The 18,621-nt window shown below is 49.3% G+C and overlaps 2 protein-coding genes across 2 annotated transcripts in view; one reads left to right on the top strand and one right to left on the bottom strand.

Moving 5' to 3' along the window:
- LOC147096724 (kinesin light chain 1-like) overlaps positions 1–14,949 on the top strand; it is an 82,493-nt gene extending 67,544 nt beyond the window's left edge. The window contains 5 exon segments of the mRNA XM_085973328.1: positions 1,806–1,911; positions 4,755–4,871; positions 7,697–7,827; positions 10,277–10,343; positions 11,121–14,949. Of these exon segments, the coding sequence (XP_085829454.1) occupies positions 1,806–1,911; positions 4,755–4,871; positions 7,697–7,827; positions 10,277–10,343; positions 11,121–11,210 (511 nt within the window). The 3' untranslated portion in view covers positions 11,211–14,949.
- The window catches only part of LOC147096723 (uncharacterized), a 43,788-nt gene that overhangs the window by 18,561 nt on the left and 6,606 nt on the right, over positions 1–18,621 (bottom strand). The window lies entirely within an intron of this gene.

Raw genomic sequence — 18,621 nt, 5'->3', positions numbered from 1 at the left:
TTTAGGGAGCACTTTTTCTGCAATGTATTTACCCAGTGTATGTCTATGTACAGAATATATTGTGTGTCATAGAATCAGAGAGTTTTACAGCACAAAAGGAGACCATTCGGCCCATCGTGTCTGTGCCCGACGCGAAAGAGCTATCCAGCCTAATCCCACTTTCCAGCTCTCGGTCCGTAGCCCTGCAGGTTACGGCACTTCAAGTACGTATCCAAGTACTGTTTAAATGTGATGAGGGTTTCTGCCTCTACCACCCTTTCAGGCAGTGAGTTCCAGACCCCCACCACCCTCTGGGTGAAAAAAGTTCTCTTCAACTCCCCTCTAATCCTCCGACCAATTACTTTAAATCTATGCCCCCTGGTTAGTGACCTCGCTGCTAAGGGAAATAGGTCCTTTCTATCCACTTTGTCTAGATACCTGTACGTGTCTTGTGTCTCGTAGGCATCCATCACATTTCAGATGTCACACTACAAAGTGTCAGAAGTATACATTAATTAAAAGAAAGAAATCCAGTTTGAAAAGAGTAGAAAAAGAAGCATAGGAACATAAGAACAGGAGGAGGCCATTCAGCCCCTCAAGCCTGTTCCGCCATTCAATGAGATCATGGCTGATCTGTGACCTAACTCCATCTACCCGCCTTTGCCCCATATCCCTTAATACCTTTGGTTAAAATAAACTCCAATTTAAAATTAATTGATCCAGCATCAATTGCCGTTTGCGGAAGAGAGTTCCAAACTTCTCCCACCCTTTGTGTGTAGAAGTGTTTCCTAATTTCACTCCTGAAAGGTCTGGCTCTAATTTTTAGACTATGTCCCCTAGTCCTAGACTCCCCAACAAGCGGAAATAGTTTCTCTCTATCTACCCTGTCGGTTCCCCTTAATATCTTGAAAACTTCGATCAGATCACCCCATAACCTTCTTAATTCCAGGGAATACAACCCTAGTTTGTGTAATCTCTCCTCGTGATTTAACCCTTGCAGTCCGGGTATCATTCTGGTAAACCTACGCTGCACTCCCTCCAAGGCCAATATATCCTTCCTAAGGTGTGGTGCCCAGAACTGCTCGCAGAACTCCAGGTGTGGTCTAATTTGGCATATTGTGTTGGGATCGGGCGGCTCTAGATCAGCTGGCAGTCTATTCTGAAGTTCTGAGCCCACTTAAATAAATGGGAGTCCCTCTGGGTGCAGGAACCCATCAGCCGTATGATGGTGGGAGAGGACGAGAGGGGAGATTGAAAGAGGCCGATCTCATCAGGGGAAGGAGAAATCACCATTTTTTTTTTTAAACGGTAACAAGTGTTAGGTTTTGGAGGGGCAAGGCTCATGTATGAGAGGTTTTGATAGAGTAAATAAGGAGAAACTGTTTCCAGTGGCAGGAGGGTCGGTAACCAGAGGACACAGATTGAAGATAATCGGCAATAAAACCCAGGGGGGTGGCGGGGGAAGAAAGAGATGAGAATTTATTTTACGCAGCGAGTTATGATCTGGACTTCACTACCTGAAAGGGCGGTGGAAGCAGATTCAATAGTAACTTTCAAAAGAGAATTGGATAAATACTTGGAGGAAAATTTGCAGGGCTGTGGGGAAAGAGCAAGGTGGGAATAGGACTGATTGGAGAGCTCGTTCAAAGAGCAGGCACGATGGGCCGAATGGCCTCCTCCTGTGCTGTATGATTCTGCGCTGTATGCTCAGCCAATTGGGGAGCTAGGATCATCTGAATTATAGATTTTAAAACGTGTACTAATAATATTTTTGTTTTCTTAAATAGAAGCTGGATTTAAACATTGACAGAATCTACCCTTTTCAGTGATCCAGCAGGATCGGCAGATGGTGACGGAACTCTGCGGCTGCAACAGGAAGGGAGCGAGATTGTTCCGATCCCCAACAAAAGGGCTACAGGTCCCTTGCCGAAGGTAGCTGTTCCCCCGGGGGGGGACGTGCGTCAGTGCCCCCCCCCGCCCCTCCCAGTTTCGTTTGTCGCTTCGGTTATTCCGAAACTTTACTCGCCCAAACCGATGAGGTGTTCCTCCTGAGAATTGTTCTCATTTCTGTTACTCTCTCTCCCCTCGCACCCCGCCCTCGGACACACCCATACCACACAGTGGGTGGACAGGCAGATGCGCGCTCCAATGTTGGAGCGTTGACCAGCACACTCTAGCTTATTTTTTTTAATGGGCGTGTAACCCGGCTCCTCGCTTTTAATATTGGGCGTTCCCCTGATGATTCAGCTGCTAGGTCCGCTATAGAAACAGGAGCAGGCCATTCAGCCCCTCGAGCCTGTTCCGCCTTTCAATTAGATCATGGATGATCTGTATCTCAACTCCATTTTTACCTGCCTTGGTTCCATATCCCTTAACACCCTTACCCAACAAAAATCTATCAATCTCCGTCCTGACAGCACCCCTGAACGGCCTAGCTCTTATTTTAAGGTTATGGCCCCTTGTTCTGGATTCCCCCCCCTCCCCCCCCCTCCCCCCCCCCCCCACCTGAGGAAATAGTTTCCCTCTGTCCACCCTCTCAAATCTTTTAATCATCTTTGACATAAGAAAACTACTAGGCACCTGGTCTAAGCGTTAAACAAAGCTTTAATCAACTGTTTTACAACATGGAGGTCTAGTTGTGTCCTTCACTAGTTCCTGTTAAGAATGTCCTGCGCAAGCTGTGCCCGAGTATTTATACTCTCCCTGGACAGCGCCACCCGTAGGCCGCTCAGTATTATTTCATAAGTCTTTCTTTCATGAATGACTGATTCATGTCAATCTTAAACACCTCGGTTAGATTACCCCGTAATCTTCCATACTCAAGGGAATACAAGCCTAGTCTATACAAAGTGTTCACATTTTAACCCTTTCAGCTCCGGTATCATTCCTGTGAATCTGTGCTGCTCCCCCTCCAAGACAAATATATCCTTCCTGAGGCACAGTGCCCAGAACGGAATGCAGTACCTGAACCGTAAAAACCAGGAGGATATCCTGTCTGTGCTGAGCTGGCTGTGTCCAGCTTGGGCAGCCGTGTTGGTTTTAGTGTCCTTGTACTAGGGAAGGGGAGAATGTCATTCATTGTGCCCGCTCCTAATCTCTACCACAGAAGGCAGTTGAGGCCAATTCATTAAATATATTCAAGAAGGAGTTGGATATATTTCTTAAGGCTAAAGGGATCAAGGGATATGGGGAGAAAGCAGGGACAGGGTACTGAACTTGGATGATCAGCCATGATCTCATTAAATGGTGGAGCAGGCTCGAGGGGCCGAATGGCCTACTCCTGCTCCTATCTTCTATGTTTCTATGACCCCACAGGATCTTGTATGTTTCAATCAAGTCACCTCTTACTCTTCTAAACTCCAGCGGATACAAGCCTAGCCTGTCCAACCTTTCCTCATAAGACAACCCGCCCATTCCAGGTATTAGTCTAGTAAACCTTCTCTGAACTGCTTCCAACGCATTTACAGCCTTCCTTAAATAAGGAGCCCAATACTGTACACAGTACTCCAGGTGTGGTCTCACCAATGCCCTGTATAACTGAAGCATAACCTCCCTACTTTTGTATTCAATTCCCCTCGCAATAAACGATAACATTCTATGAGCTTTCCTGAATTTCCCCTCCACCCATTTCCCTCCCGAAGACGCTGATATCCGGAGTATGGTTACGTGGGGACTGGCTGGCCTCAGCCTCTGATCCTAGCTGGTGAGTTTTGGCCGACTATCTATCACGGTGGGGGTTGGGATGTCACAGCCAAGCCCACCCTGGTCCTCACCTTGTACTCCATTGGCTGTAAAGCGCTTTTGGATATGCTGAGGTTGTGAAAGGCGCTATAGAAATGCAAGTTTTTTCTTTCACTGCCTGCCCACACACTCGCTTTCATTGGATCGGGAACGTGGCTCCTAATGGGATTTTTTATTTCTTCTTCTCCTTTCCTAACCAGGCACGTTGAGGCCAACTGTAGCACAGCTACTCCTAACCTGACTGCACTGAAATGGGAATCCTCGTAGTCTGTGTGTCTTACTGCAGTTATACAGGGCCTTGGTGAGACCACACCTGGAGTACTGTGTGCAGTTTTGGTCTCCTTACCTAAGAAAGGATATACTTGCCGTAGAGGGAGTGCAGCGAAGGTTCACCAGACCGATTCCTAGGATGGCAGGACCGTCGTATGAGGAGAGATTGGGTCGACTAGGCCTGGATTCACTAGAGTTTAGAAGAATGAGAGGGGATCTCATTGAAGCGTATAAAATTCTGACAGGGCTAGACAGACTGGATGCAGGGAGGATGTTTCCCCTGGCTGGGGGGTCTAGAACGAGGGGTCACAGTCTCAGGATACGGGGTAGGACATTTAGGACTGAGATGAGAAATTTCTTCACTCAGGGTGGTGAACCTGTGGAATTCTCTACCACAGAAGGCTGTGGAGGCCAAGTCACTGAATATATTTAAGAAGGAGATAGATAGATTTCTAGACGCAAAAGGCGTCAAGGGATATGGGGGGGGGAGAGAGCGGGAATATGGTATTGAGATAGAGGATCAGCCATGATCATATTGAATGGCGGAGCAGGCTCGAAGGGCCCAATGGCCGACTCCTGCTCCTATTTTTCTATGTTTCTATGTCTCCGTCCAAGACCTCAGGAACTTGTGAACCCTAATGAATTTTAATTGTCTGAAATGACATTTCACTTTGGAGTTGTGGCAATAACAGGTGCAGAATCTTATCAAATGTTCTGGGTGCCAGCAATGTCCATTTACTGATCCATGTTGCGTTCCTCTGTAGGGACCTGGCACCGCACCCAGCACTGTCCCCTGCAGGCAGTCCGACACCAGCGCTGTGATCTTTGCGAATGGGCCGGATGGTTGTGAGGCAGTGAGTATGGGAGTAGAATGGAATGGGGTAAGTACGCCATAGGTCCACCAATTCAGCAAAAAAAAAATCGAAACACTGTAGTATTGGAATAAACAAAGACTCGGGCCACGATGATTATAGGGCGGGATTAAGGAGTGCGGTTACGAGGTGGGCTTCACGGGAATTAATCTAAATGCCAGGGAATACAACCCTAGTTTGTGTAATCTCTCCTCGTAACTTAACCCTTGAAGTCCAGGTATCATTCTGGTAAACCTACGCTGCACTCCCTCCAAGGCCAATATATCCTTCCTAAGGTGTGGTGCCCAGAACTGCTCCCAGTGCTCCAGGTGTGGTCTAACCAGGGCTTTGTACAGCTGCAGCATAACTTCTACCCCCTTGTGTTCTAGTCCTCTAGATATAAAGGCCAGTATTCTATTAGCCTTTTTGATTATTTTCTGTATCTGTTCATGACATTTTAATGATCTGTGTTCCCGGACCCCCAAGTCTCTTTGGACCTCTGCTGTTTTTAACTTTTCATCAGTGGAGATTAGCCGATAGTAAAAGCCACTGGAATAAATGAGGAAGAGGAAACTGGCCTTATTAGTGTTGATGAAATCTCTGCAATAGAAGAAACGAGAGGGAGATTGGGAACTAGAGGGGAGAGCAATCCTGTCAAACGAACAGGCTTGTATCCTCTCGAGGGGCTGCGTGTTAGAGGTCCTGGAAGAGCTTCCCCGGCTAGGAGTTTGACTTAATTTTGGATGGGCTTGGATTTTAAAAGAGGGTTAAGAGTTGTTGAGGGGAAAAGAATTGAGCGCCAAAGCGGGAAACCACTGTTTGGAGACAGTGGCAGCAATGGAGGAATTGGAGGAGTGGGTAGGTGGAGTCTAATTTAAGAGCGTCATCACCGGAAGACTCTCAATCACCAAGGTCAACAAGGCCTTAAAAAAAAAAAAAAGCAAACCAATCACAGGTTCATTTCTAGAAGAATAGAATTGGAAAGAAGTTTAGTTAAACTTGTGTCGAACCTTGGTTAGACCATGCTTGGAGTAGTGTGCACCGTTCTGGTCTCCACGATACAAAAAGGATATAGAGGCATGGGATACAGATTCAATAGTAGTCTTCAAAAGGGAATTGGATCAATACTTGAAGGAGAAAACATTGCAGGGATATGGGGGAAGAGCGGGGGAGTGGGACTAACTGGATTGCTCTTCGGAAGAGCCGGCGCAGACTCGATGGGCCGAATGGCCTCCTCCTGTGCTGTACTATTCAATTCTATGATCCCATGATCAGAGGTGTAGGGAAACCAAGAGTGTAGAGAGATAAAGAAGCTCCAGAATGGAGCCAGTGAAGATTTAATGTTGGTTCAGACATTGGAAACTGCCTCCCGAGGAATTGAAATAAATGAGATTCTCATCGCTTCATTGAAATGGAGGAGGCCGAGGTGCAGTGATTCAGGCATTGCACTGAGAACTAGGGTGCGTGATCTGAGGGATATCCTGAAGTCTTGAAAGGCGCGAAATAAATGTGGAAAGGAATCGGCAGTAAAGCCGTGGATAGGGCTGGATGATGAGTGAAGATCATTGATATGATGGAGGAAGAGTGTGGAAGAGAGGCCAAGTAAATAGAGAATACTCTGTATCTAACCCGTGCTGTACCTGCCCTGGGAGTGTTTGATGGGACAGTGTAGAGGGAGCTTTACTCTGTATTTAACCTGTGCTGTACCTGCCCTGGGAGTGTTTGATGGGACAGTGTAGAGGGGGCTTTACTCTGTATCTAACCCATGCAGTACCTGTCCTGGGAGTGTTTGATGGGACAGTGTAGAGGGAGCTTTACTCTATCTAACCCGTGCTGTACCTGCCCTGGGAGTGTTTGATGGGACAGTGTAGAGGGAGCTTTACTCTGTATCTAATCCGTGCTGTACCTGCCCTGGGAGTGTTTGATGGGACAGTGTAGAGGCTGTTTCCTGCCCAGCAGCTGGTCAAATTGACAGGCTGACCGGCTGTTGGGCAGGAAATCCAGTTTCGGGACCTCCTCCTGCCCGGCGGGGGGGGGGGGGGTGGAATTGGTAATATTAAGACCTCTTGCTAACCTGGACCAGGTTGTGTTTGAGAAGCACTAGAATTCACAAAACAAATACAATTTTTTTTTTTTAAAGCCGTAATGATCTGATCTTTCTCCAGCCACATTAACCCCCCTTCTCTTCTCTTTTTCAGTCTCTTCGATGCAGAGACCTTCCCGATACTAACACTAGCCACCATGTGAAGACTATATAACATCTACCTCTGTTCCTTCTCTCCTGCTCTGTGTCTTAATAACCTTTTGTTGTGTTGCGGCGGGGGAAGGCGCTGTCAAATATTGTGCCTGTTTTGACTGAATATTAACGTGAGAGGTTCTGCCAAGTGACTGAGTGGGGATAAAGTAGAATTAAAACTATACCGGCACTGTGCAGTCTTGAAAACAGGCAGCCGATCGCTTGGACTGAGGGTGCAATAAATCAATCTATTGATGGATGGTATTTTTTGAAGGTTGTGTATAACAAGCAGCAGCTCGTTAACCCTGTAAAGAGTTGTCTGCTAGGAATGTGCACCTAGGTTTCACGTCTTTTTATTTGCTTATCAAAAGCTTATGGCGGCCAATAGAACAGTCTCTGCTGAAGTAAAACCAAAAACTATTAATGTGTTTATAACCAGAATCGTTTCCCAGCACCCCCCTCCCCCCTTCTCAGAGGGTTTGTGTATGGTCAGTCGCTGCAAGGGCTTTCTTTTAATTAATCCTTTCTACCAGCATTGCAGCAGGTTATTTCGTTAAACACAATGAGGAATTGCAGCTTTCTTGGCTTTAACCGTGCTTATTGCTTTGCCCCGCTGCAGGACACACTCGGGAGTCTGAAACGCAGTGGATCCTTCACCAAACTGCGCGACTCCATTCGAAGAAGCAGCGAGATGCTTGTCCGAAAGCTGAAGGGTGTTGCAGCGCAAGACACGAGGCCGAGAAACCCGGGGTACGAAACTCGCCGGCGCCGAATGACTCCCCTTCCTCGGTCTTCCCTACGATCCGCAGGCTTTGAAATCCACTTTCTTGCCCCCTCCCTATCCCCACAGCCTCCTCCAGCCCCGCAGCCTCCTCCAGCCCCGCAGCCCTCCGAGAACTCTGCGTTCCTCCAATTCTGGCCTCTTGCACATCTCCCGATTTCCATCGCTCCACCATTGGCGGCCGTGCCTTCAGCTGCCTAGACCCGAAGCTCTGGAATTCCCTCCCTAAACCTCTCCTTTGAGACGCTCCTTAAAACCTACTTCGTTGACCAAGCTTTTGGTCACCTGTCCTAATATCTCCTTATGTGGCTCGGTGTCAAATTTTGCCTGATAATCGCGCCTGTGAAGCGCCCTGGGACGTTTTACTACATTAAAGGCGCTGTATAAATTGAAGTTGTTGATGCACCACCTAATTACCATTGTGTATTTACCTCACCCCTCTCTCTTTTATCACCAACCTTGGTGCTGTCCTACACTGTAAGCCTTGTCCCTTCACTCAGATTTCTCAACTTAAATCGAGGATTATCCGCTGCATGAGCAAGTGATTCCAATCATGAGAATGGTCAATGTAGGTTGTGTCAACTGACTGTAGTTGGGGCTGAGTCACAGTGTAGAGGGAGCTTTACTCTGTATCTAACCCGTGCGGTACCTGCCCTGGGAGTGTTTGATGGGACAGTGTAGAGGGAGCTTTACTCTGTATCTAACCCGTGCGGTACCTGCCCTGGGAGTGTTTGATGGGACAGTGTAGAGGGAGCTTTACTCTGTATCTAACCCGTGCGGTACCTGCCCTGGGAGTGTTTGATGGGACAGTGTAGAGGGTGCTTTACTCTGTATCTAACTGGTGCTGTACCTGCCCTGGGAGTGTTTGATAGGACAGTGTAGAGGGAGCTTTACTCTGTATCTAACCCGTGCTGTACCTGCCCTGGGAGTGTTTGATGGGACAGTGTAGAGGGAGCTTTACTCTGTATCTAACCCGTGCGGTACCTGCCCTGGGAGTGTTTGATGGGACAGTGTAGAGGGTGCTTTACTCTGTATCTAACCCGTGCGGTACCTGCCCTGGGAGTGTTTGATGGGACAGTGTAGAGGGTGCTTTACTCTGTATCTAACCCGTGCTGTACCTGCCCTGGGAGTGTTTGATGGGACAGTGGCTGCCAAACATGGGAGTCTGTTCCATCCCCACAAAAAGTCAGCACCATCTGTGGTGAAGGGTTTAAAGAGCACTTGTGATGTGGGGGGGTGGGGGTGTGATTGGATAACATGGAAAAGGAACCCTGGCAGTTTGTCCCCTCAATATCCCAGTGGCACTACGGCCAAATGTATTTAAAATAGTCTGAACAGGCGGTGGCCATTCAGCCCCTCGAACCTGTTTCACCATTCAATTAGATCACGGCTGATCTGTACCTCAACTCCATTTACACGACTTGGTTCCATAACTCTTAATATCCTTGACTACAAAAATAGGGTATAACAAAAAAATGTACAGATGTGAGTCAATCAGTGTTTAATATCTGTAGTTGCTGGAGGCTGTGAGTGAGTTTAGAGTTAAAACATAGAAACATAGAAGATAGGAGCAGGAATAGGCAATTCGGCCCCTCGAGCCTGCTCCGCCATTCAATGAGATCATGGCTGATCATCCAAATTCAGTACCCTGTCCCTGCTTTCTCCCCATACCCCTTGATCCCTTTAGCCTTAAGAAATATATCTAACTCCTTCTTGAATATATTTAATGAATTGGCCTCAACTGCCTTCTGTGGCAGAGAATTCCACAGGTTCACCACTCTCTGGGTGAAGAAATTCCTTCTCATCTCTGTCCTAAATGGCTTACCCCTTATCCTTAGACTGTGACCCCTGGTTCTGGAGTTCTGAGAGCGTATTGGCTACTCTCCCCGCAGGCTAGGAAAGGTAGGTAATTAATAAAAACATTTCTAGTGCCTTTCACGACCACCGGACGTCCCAAAGAGCTTTACAGCCAATGAAGTACTTTTTGAAGTGTAGTCACTGTTGTAATGTAGGAAACGCAGCAGCCAATTTGCACACAGCAAGCTCCCACGAACAGCACTGTGATAATGACCAGATCATCTGTTTTAGTGATGAGGATTGAGGGATAAATATTGGCCCCAGGACACCGGGGAGAACTCCCCCTGCTCCTCTTCGAAATAGCGGCCGTGGGATCTTTTACATCCACCTGAGAGAGCAGACGGGGCCTCGGTTTAATGTCTCATCCGAAAGACGGCACCTCCGACAGTGCAGCACTCCCTCAGCACTGCACTGGGACTGTCAGCCTAGCTTTATGTGCTCAAGTCCTTGGAGTGGGACTCGAACCCGTGACCTTCTAACTCCGAGGCGAGAGTGCTGCCCACTGAGCCACAGCTGACACAGAGCAGGATAAAGAATTAAAGCACTGTCTTTCTCTTGCAGGATGAAGCGAGCAAACTCTCTGAATGTCCTGAACGTGGGCAGCAAGATGACCGAAGACCCCTTTCAGGTAAACTATTTCTTTCACTGCCCCTCTCGTGCAAGACCTCGTCTTTGTCCAGGCGATTTAGACACATGCTGGTCAGTCATTCAGCTTTTAATGTTATTTTTATGGGGTTTGTCTGGATAACCTGACCCCCCCACCACCACCACACCCATCTTCACCGCCATGTGACAGCCCTGGCTCTGTAGGTAACCTTTGCCTCTGGATCAGACGTTTGGGCTCCACTGCTCTCTGCTGACACCACAGTGCGGTACTGAGGGAGGGCTGCATTGTCGGAGGTGCTGGGACCCTGGATGTCACAATGAGCAGCACCCAGTTAACGCCAAGGCCCCTTTAGCCCTGTCGGAAATTCCCGGGGGTTCGGCGACAGTTGCTTAATAAGCCCACCCCGCACATCGGGCGGGAGTGAGACCCTCTGCGAATGAGGGGAATTAGTCACGCTCTCTGGCTGCAACGCTGGGCACGAGGAACCCTTCTGTCCTTGGGACCAGTGTTCCGGAGAGGGGGGAGGGAATTTATATTTTACACGATCGCTCCTGCGATTCGACCAGCTTCCGGGAAACCAAATCCTACAACTCCAATCAGTCACCCGTCGTGCCACCCTTGGCACAGGCACCCAACCACTGTATGTGAGACGGGACGGTTCAGGGATTCCTCCATCGGGCAAGGTGCTCGTTCTGCCCCCGCCCCGAGGAATTTCAAGGCCAGTATCTCAGCATTCACTGTTTCCCCTGTTTCTTCGTCTTCTTCTTTCCCCCCCCCCCCCCCCCACCCCCTTTCCAGCGGCCCACCAGCAGCCTGACGGAATCCCGGGGTCTGAGCACAAGCCACTCCAACTTGGCGCGCCGCGGGTCTCTGACCGAATCGGGCTAGGACACACCAGGCCACCAGGAGCGTCTGAAGTTACTCGAGGGACCCTGCAGCCGACTCCCGCACCGCGCCCACACACGGCTCCCAGTGCTTGCGAAGTCTCCGAGTCTGAGGTTCCGATTCAGTCGGGAATAAGGTGGAGCCAAATCAGCTTTGTTCTGCTCCGCGGCAGTGTATGTGTGCACAGCGTAGTTACATATAATTTACAGGCACAGAAACAGGCCATTCGGCCCAACTGCTCCGTGCCGGTGTTTATGCTCCACACGAGCCTCCTCCCACCCCCTCTTCATCTCACCCCATCACCATATCCCTCTATTCCTTTCTCCCTCATGTGTTTATTTAGCTTCCCCGTAAATGCATTCACTTTATAAGAATATCAGAAATAGGAGCAGGCCACACTGCCTTCCCCCCCCCCCCCCAATACCCTTTCAAACTATATTCCGTGTTTCAACCCTCCCATGCCAGCCCCCCCCCCCCCCCCCCCCACTGCCACCAACTACTGCTACCATCAGCCTCTCGCTCTCTGCACTTAAACTGGCCCCATTCACAATCCGTGCTGGGTGTTTCGTCACATTACAAGTTTTACAGCACAGACACAGGCCATTCGGCCCAGCTGGTCTATGCCGGTGTTTATGCTCCACACCAGCCTCCCTCACCCCTCTTCATCCCACCCTATCAACACATCCAATCCCTTTCGCCCTCGTGTACTCATTTTGAGCTCCCCTTTTAACTGCCCCTCCCTTTGCTGTTCGCCTCAACCACTCCTTGTGGTAGCAAGGTCCACACTCTAACCACTCTGAGTACAAATCTCCGAGTGCAGAGGGATTCCTACTGACAAATTCAATGAGGGAAATCAGGGGGGACAAGATTTTCTCTGTGTGATTTGTTTAAATCCTTTTAATGATTTTGCTGTAAGAAGCACACACAGGAGATTCCCCCCACCCTCCCCTGCTCCTTCCAGGACTGCTAATCCCACTGGAATTCCAGTATTCTCCAATTCCAGGCTGGGGAAGAGTTGCCTCTCCCTGTACTCAGTGCCAGCTCCTCAGCAAAGCACCGGCACCGATTGCGATTGGTGTCACCATTTGGAGCTATGACGAGCGCAGCGCCACGAGAAACTGCTGCACTGTAACCGCCAGCGTTCCCTTTTTTTTGGGTGCACGACCCATTCGGATTTTCGCACCGGCGCGGTTTCTCCCCTGTAGAAGCCAGTGTGCAGTCTGCGCGGGACCCCCAGACCGCCGCGCAGCTTCGCGAGAACGTTGGTAACAGCGCTCCTGGACCGTCTCAGTCCCGTGCAGACGCAAGAGTGAAAATTGATCCTATATTTTTTTTGAATAGGGAAACCAAAAACCAAAGGCACTGCGGATGCTGTGCTGGCAATCCGAAATCCAACAGAAAAGGCTGCAGAACATCTGTGGGGAGAGAGAGAGAGAAAGGGTTAACATTTCAGGTCGATGACCTTTCATGAAAGGTCCATCACTTCGGGAGAATGGTCATCGGCCTGAAATGTTAACACCGATGCCGCCTGACCCTGCCAAGTGTTTTTTTTTTTAAACCAGTCTTTTATGTTGTTATGTTAAAGCCGGGGCGACGCTATCCAGTTCCCATAGTCTCCCGTCACCCTGTCGACAGCGTTTCCCGTCCGGAGAACGCGACCACCACTTCTGCCCCTTGGGCGCTTTCAGCTGGCCGCATTACAATTCCTCACCACCAGATGGTGCTTCATCCTGTCGCGTATTCCAAGTGTCCAAACATCAGTGCGTAGCAATAGCACAATACACATCTGCACGTGACCTGCCATGCACTATAACCCAGGAAAGCACGCACACACTGACTGCCCGATTCAGCAAAAACACACACACACACACACACACACACACGCAAATATTGGAAATCTGTCAGCAATGTACCCTCTAATTTTTTGGTTTTGCTCCGCGCGACCTCTTTAACAGGCTGCGGAGCCCGTTCAAAATTCCGCGCACGGGCATTTTTTATTTAAAAGCCGGTGAGCCCGCTGCGCGGTAGCTCCAGAGCGCTGCGCGGCTTATGGGCGCCGTTGGCTGTCGGTACACGCAGGCCCACCAGCGTCTGAAAGAGGAAAGACGGCTCCGCCGGCTCCCTGATTGCGCCCGAAACGTTAAAGCGCCTTTTTGCTTTCAGGCGGCGAGCTGCCTGCCGCGCTCATTTCCACAGTACGGGCACAATGGGCCGAATGGCCTGCTTATTGTGCAGTGTCGTGCTGTGATTCTGAGCCCAGACGCGGGAGGCCACTCGCCCCGTTCGACTGGTCCTCCTGTAAGTGCCATTGATTCCCCGTCGCGGTATTTAACTGCCTCTTGAATGATTCCCAGTTTTGGGTTTTTTTTCGCCCACTTTAATCTCACTGGCAGCTGCTCCCTTTTGCTGCACAGTTCTGCGGCAAAACCCAACCAGTCTGAAAGTTGCCCCTTTCCCAATGCTGTAGAATCAAGTACTCCGAACGCACCTCGTACAGTGTCTCCATCCTGGGTACGTCGCCCGTGTCCGTCTGCTTTGTTGGTGTCCTCGGGAGTGCCGTGGCGGTAGAGCAATAGCCCTTACACACGGAGCACTTAGCCCGTGAATCGCTACACATTAACAATGAATGGTTTAGAAATTACAGACTTCCCGCCCCACCCTATTCACAATTCTATTTTTTCTCTCCACACGGCAGCTCTCACTCTGCCAGCGCCGTTCGCACTTCATCCAGAGCCATCTTTTGTCTCTTTACTTGTCCTATTACCGTCTCGTCTCGTCTTGAATATCTCTTAATGTCTCTTCACTTCCCTTTTGTTCTCTCATCTCCCCTCCCCCATTTCCCAGCCCCCTCCTCGCTTCTTAATCTGTTTCATTTCCTGCCTTTTGTTTCCTCAGTCCTGACGAAGGGTTTTCGACCGGAAACGTTAACTCTCTCTCTCTCTGCACAGATGTTGCCTGGCCTGCTGAGTTTTTCCAGCATGTTCTGTTGTTATTCACAAAACATATTGGGGGCTTTGTTCAAATGGCTTGACGTCCTTCACGTGCAGAAGTGTAACAGTGGAGTGGAGTGGGCCAAAGCCAAGGGTGGTGGGTGCATCTTGTGAGCCTCGGATCCGCCCCGGCCGATTTTTTGCACCAGATGTTTTAGCCAATAGTAAAATCAATGGCGATGTGTGCAGGCTCAGCCAACGCTCATTCAGAGCGGGGTATAAAGTGGATATAGCTACGGTTTTTTTTGTTGAAAAAAGTACAGCACAGCACGCAACCCGCCTGAAAGGAGCCTGCTGGCGCAATGAGATGTTTCCACATCTGGAACGAGAAATCGGGGCGCTTTAAAGGGAGGCGCGTGTGCCTGCACGTGTATGTGTGTGCGTGTGCATGGTGTCGGAGGGGAGGTGCACAAGAGACTTGAAGGAGAGAGGGGAAGCAATTTATACATGCCGACAGCTTTTGCGTCAGTGCTCGATTGGGAGGGGAGGCACTCGTGCCTCAGCGAGCACAGTTTCATGCTTGGCGGCTGTGGATCCGCTGTACGTTTCGCAGTCGAGGCCAGTCAAAAGAATATTTTACCACCTTCCGCTCCGCCGGCTTGAGCTTTTAGCGCATCTCTGGTTTAGTTCTGTTGTGAAGCGTTTAGTCGTGTTCTGAATACTGTATCGAATTCTACTGAAAACTGTCTCTTGTGACACTTTACAATGTTATTTATGTTTTTGGGTGGGGGGGGGGGGAATGCAATAAAATGTTTACTTGGGATTTCTTTGAATAAAAGTTGTACGTAGTTCTACCGATGGGTCCAGGCTTGAAACGTGAACTCATCCCCGTTCTCTCCACAGATACTGCTGAGTGTTTCCAGCATTCTCTTGTTCTTGTTATTCAGCCAGTTTCAGCTACTGTTTAGTTTGACCCGAGACCAGGGACTTGCTTTCTTCTTCCATTGACAGGTTGCCCGCCGACGTGTCTCTGGCACTGACCTGCCACTTTTTCCCCACCCGGTCTCCCCTGTTGTCAGTTCAAGGTGGGTTCGAAATGTTAGCGCAGTCCCCACAACAACAACTTGTATTTATATAGCACCTTTAACATCCCCAGGCGCTTCACAGGAGAGTTCTCAAACAGAATTTGACACCGAGCCACGTAAGGAGCTATTCGGGACAGGTGACCAAAAGCTTGGTCAAAGAGGTAGGTTTTAAGGAGGAGAGAGAGAGGCGGAGAGGTTTAGGGAGGGAATTCCAGAGCTTAAGGCCCAGGAAGCTGAAGGCACGGCCGCCAATGGTGGAGCGATGAAAATCAGGGATGTTCTGGCTGGCGTGGAGATATCTCCGAGAGTGGGGGGGCTGTTGTGGGGCTGCAGAAGATTACTGAGATAGGGAGGGGCGAGGCCGTGGAGGGCCACCACTTACAGCGCACGCGATTTTCCTGCTTCACGCGACGGCTGGTGTAACGTGGTAGCGCTGAGACAGTAACCAACACCAATGCTCCTTCCGTGTGACGACATTCTGCCCAGTTGTTTCCAGCTCCACTCTGACCGGCAGCTTTCTTTAATGCGCAGTCAGTGCTCAATACAATCTGTAACCCCCCCCACGCCATTTAGCGGGGGATTAGAAGGGCTTAAGTACACGAAAGGTGATTGAATACTAACGAGGTGTTATTTACTGATGTGTGTTCTTGCATTCAGTGCGCCTCAATGAACTAATGAGTAAGCACAGCTGTTCCTGGCCGAAATAAACGGAGCATTTAAAGTCCTGCATTTCTATAGCGCCTTTCACAAAGTCTCAAAGTGCTTTACAGCCAACGAAGTACTTTTTGAAGTGTAGTCACTGTTGTAATGTAGGAAACGCGGCAGCCAATTTGCACACAGCAAGCTCCCACAAACAGCAATGTGATAAATGACCAGATCATCTGTTTTAGTGATGTTGGTTGAGGGATAAATATTGGCCCCAGGACACCGGGGAGAACTCCCCCTGCTCCTCTTTGAAATAGTGGCCATGGGATCTTTTACGTCCACCCGAGAGAGCAGACGGGGCCTCGGTTTAACATCTCAGCCGAAAGACGGCACATCCGACAGTGCGGCACTCCCTCAGCACTGCACTGGGAGTGTCAGCCTAGCTTTATGTGCTCAAGTCTCTGGAGTGGGACTTGAACCCACGACCTTCTGACTGGGAGGTGAGCGTGCAGCCCACTGAGCCACAGCTGACACTTAAGACGCTATAACCTTACACTGGCGATTCTGAAATTGATAGAAATGAATGGTTATCAGTTTGTGGCCGATATAAGTGACTGCCCGATTTAAACATGGGCGTTTTAAGTGGTGGGGAGAGGACGGTACCTCTCTTCATTGGGCAATAGTTACTGGGAAGGAGGGAAATTGATTGCTGCTAGGCAGTGAAGGAAGGACGTCAATTTTTCAATTGCAAAGAAATGCAAGATGTTTGAAGGATTAGCAGCTTCAAGGAGTCAGCAGCAGGAAGTTCTCCCAGATTCAAAGATGCACGGGGAGGTGTTGGGAGCTGGCGTCGGGTGAGAATGGATTGACTGCTGGGTACTGAGGTCAGGGAGCCCAAAAGGGGTGGCTGATGATGTAATGAGGGAGATTGCAGGAGCTGTCCGGGCAACTGGCCCCATCCCCTCAACTCACCCAGTGCAGGAAGAGGTTCAATGAATGTACAAGGGCAGTTAAGGTAAGTCGAGGCTCCAATCCACATCCTGTACCACTAATGGAGGCTCCACCTATCTCTCGCTTCTTCTCTCATCACCTGGGTGGCGGGGGAAGCTTGCGAGTACAAAGAGCAACCTCTGCAAATACTCCAATACCATCTGAACTCGCAAACACTGTCAATGTCAATAGCCCGGGCTCTCCGCGGGCAGACCCACGGCCCCCGGGCTCTCCGCGGGCAGACCCACAAGCGATTCTGCTAGTCTTTGACGCACTTAATTTAAAGGGATGGTGCACCAGTCCCTCCTCATAGGATTTTTTTTTTATTCATTCACGGGATGTGGGCGTTGCTGGCAAGGCCAGCATTTATTGCCCATCCCTAATTGCCCTTAACTGAGTGGCTTGCTCAGCCATTTCAGAGGGCAGTTAACATTGCTGTGAGTCTGGAGTCCCATATCGGCCAGACCGGGTAAGGACGGCAGATTTCCTTCCCTGAAGGACATCAGTGAACCTGATGGGTTTTTACAACAATCCGATCGTTACATGGTCATCATTGCCAACACTAGCTTTTTATTCCAGATTTATTTAATTAACTGAATTTAAATTCCCCATGGTGGGGAATTGCCGTGGTGGGATTTGAAATCATGGATGTGCGTATTCATACGTCTATGCCACTCGTCGCTTTAACAAGGCCTGCTCCTCCCCACAATGATAAACGTGATGCACAACCACTGAGAGAGAACCGGAGATGGGGAGAACACCATTACCGTGGAAAGGCTGTGAGAGCAGCAGGACAGCTGGAGGCAGAAGATGTGATGAACCTTACAGCAATACATCCAATCAGAACTGGCCAACCCAAGGGTAGGACAGGGCATCGATCGTGGCTGCTCATTGTTAGAATGCCACCAGGGTCTGAATCACATCAGAATGTGAACGAGGTCATCACCGGCTGCCCAAACTGCGCCTGTTAAAATGGTGATAGCCGCTCGCTGCTGCGACTTTAACCCCATGCTTGCCCCATTCTCGTCGGGCACAGTGGCTTAAAATCGGGGCTCTTATAAGTTCTTTAATATTATTAGTTCCGTCCCATAATCACTGCACAACCTTAAGGCTAAAGGGATCAAGGGATATGGGGAGAAAGCAGGGACAGGGTACTGAATTTGGATGATCAGCCATGATCTCATTAAATGGCAGAACAGGCTCGAGGGGCTGAATGGCCTACTCCTGCTCCTATCTTCTATGTTTCTATGTTTACCTGTGTCAATAAGGTAGAGAGACAAGAAAATTGTCCCTTTTTTTTAAAGAAGGAATACTCTTCGCAGGCCCACGTTCTTCATCGTTACTCGTGGATCTGATGCAGTGAAATCAAGGAAGTTGTGCTAAACCTTTATAAATCACTGGTGAGGCCTCAGCTGGAGTATTGTGTCCAATTCTGGGCACCGCACTTTAGGAAGGATGTCAGGGCCTTGGAGAGGGTGCAGAGGAAGATTTACTAGAATTACACCAGGGATCAGGGACTTCAGTTACGTGGCCAGATTGGAGAAGCTGGGATTGTTCTCCGTAGTGCAGAGAAGGTTAAGAGGAGATTTAATAGAACTGTTCAAAATCATGAAGGGTTTTTGCTAGAGTAAATAAGGAAAGACTGTTTACACTGGCAGGAGGGTCGATAACCAGAGGAGACAGATTTAATAGGCAAAAGCACCAGAGGTGGGGAAGAGATGAGAATTTTTTTTTAACACGGCGAGGAGTTGTGATCTGGAATGC

The sequence above is a fragment of the Somniosus microcephalus genome, chromosome 34 (genome assembly GCF_052327205.1).
Source record: "Somniosus microcephalus isolate GS21.2 chromosome 34, FLI_Smic_1.0, whole genome shotgun sequence".
Taxonomy (NCBI): domain Eukaryota; kingdom Metazoa; phylum Chordata; class Chondrichthyes; order Squaliformes; family Somniosidae; genus Somniosus; species Somniosus microcephalus.
The sequence above is the reverse complement of the archived record's forward strand: the minus strand, read 5'-3'. Positions and strand labels throughout refer to the sequence as shown.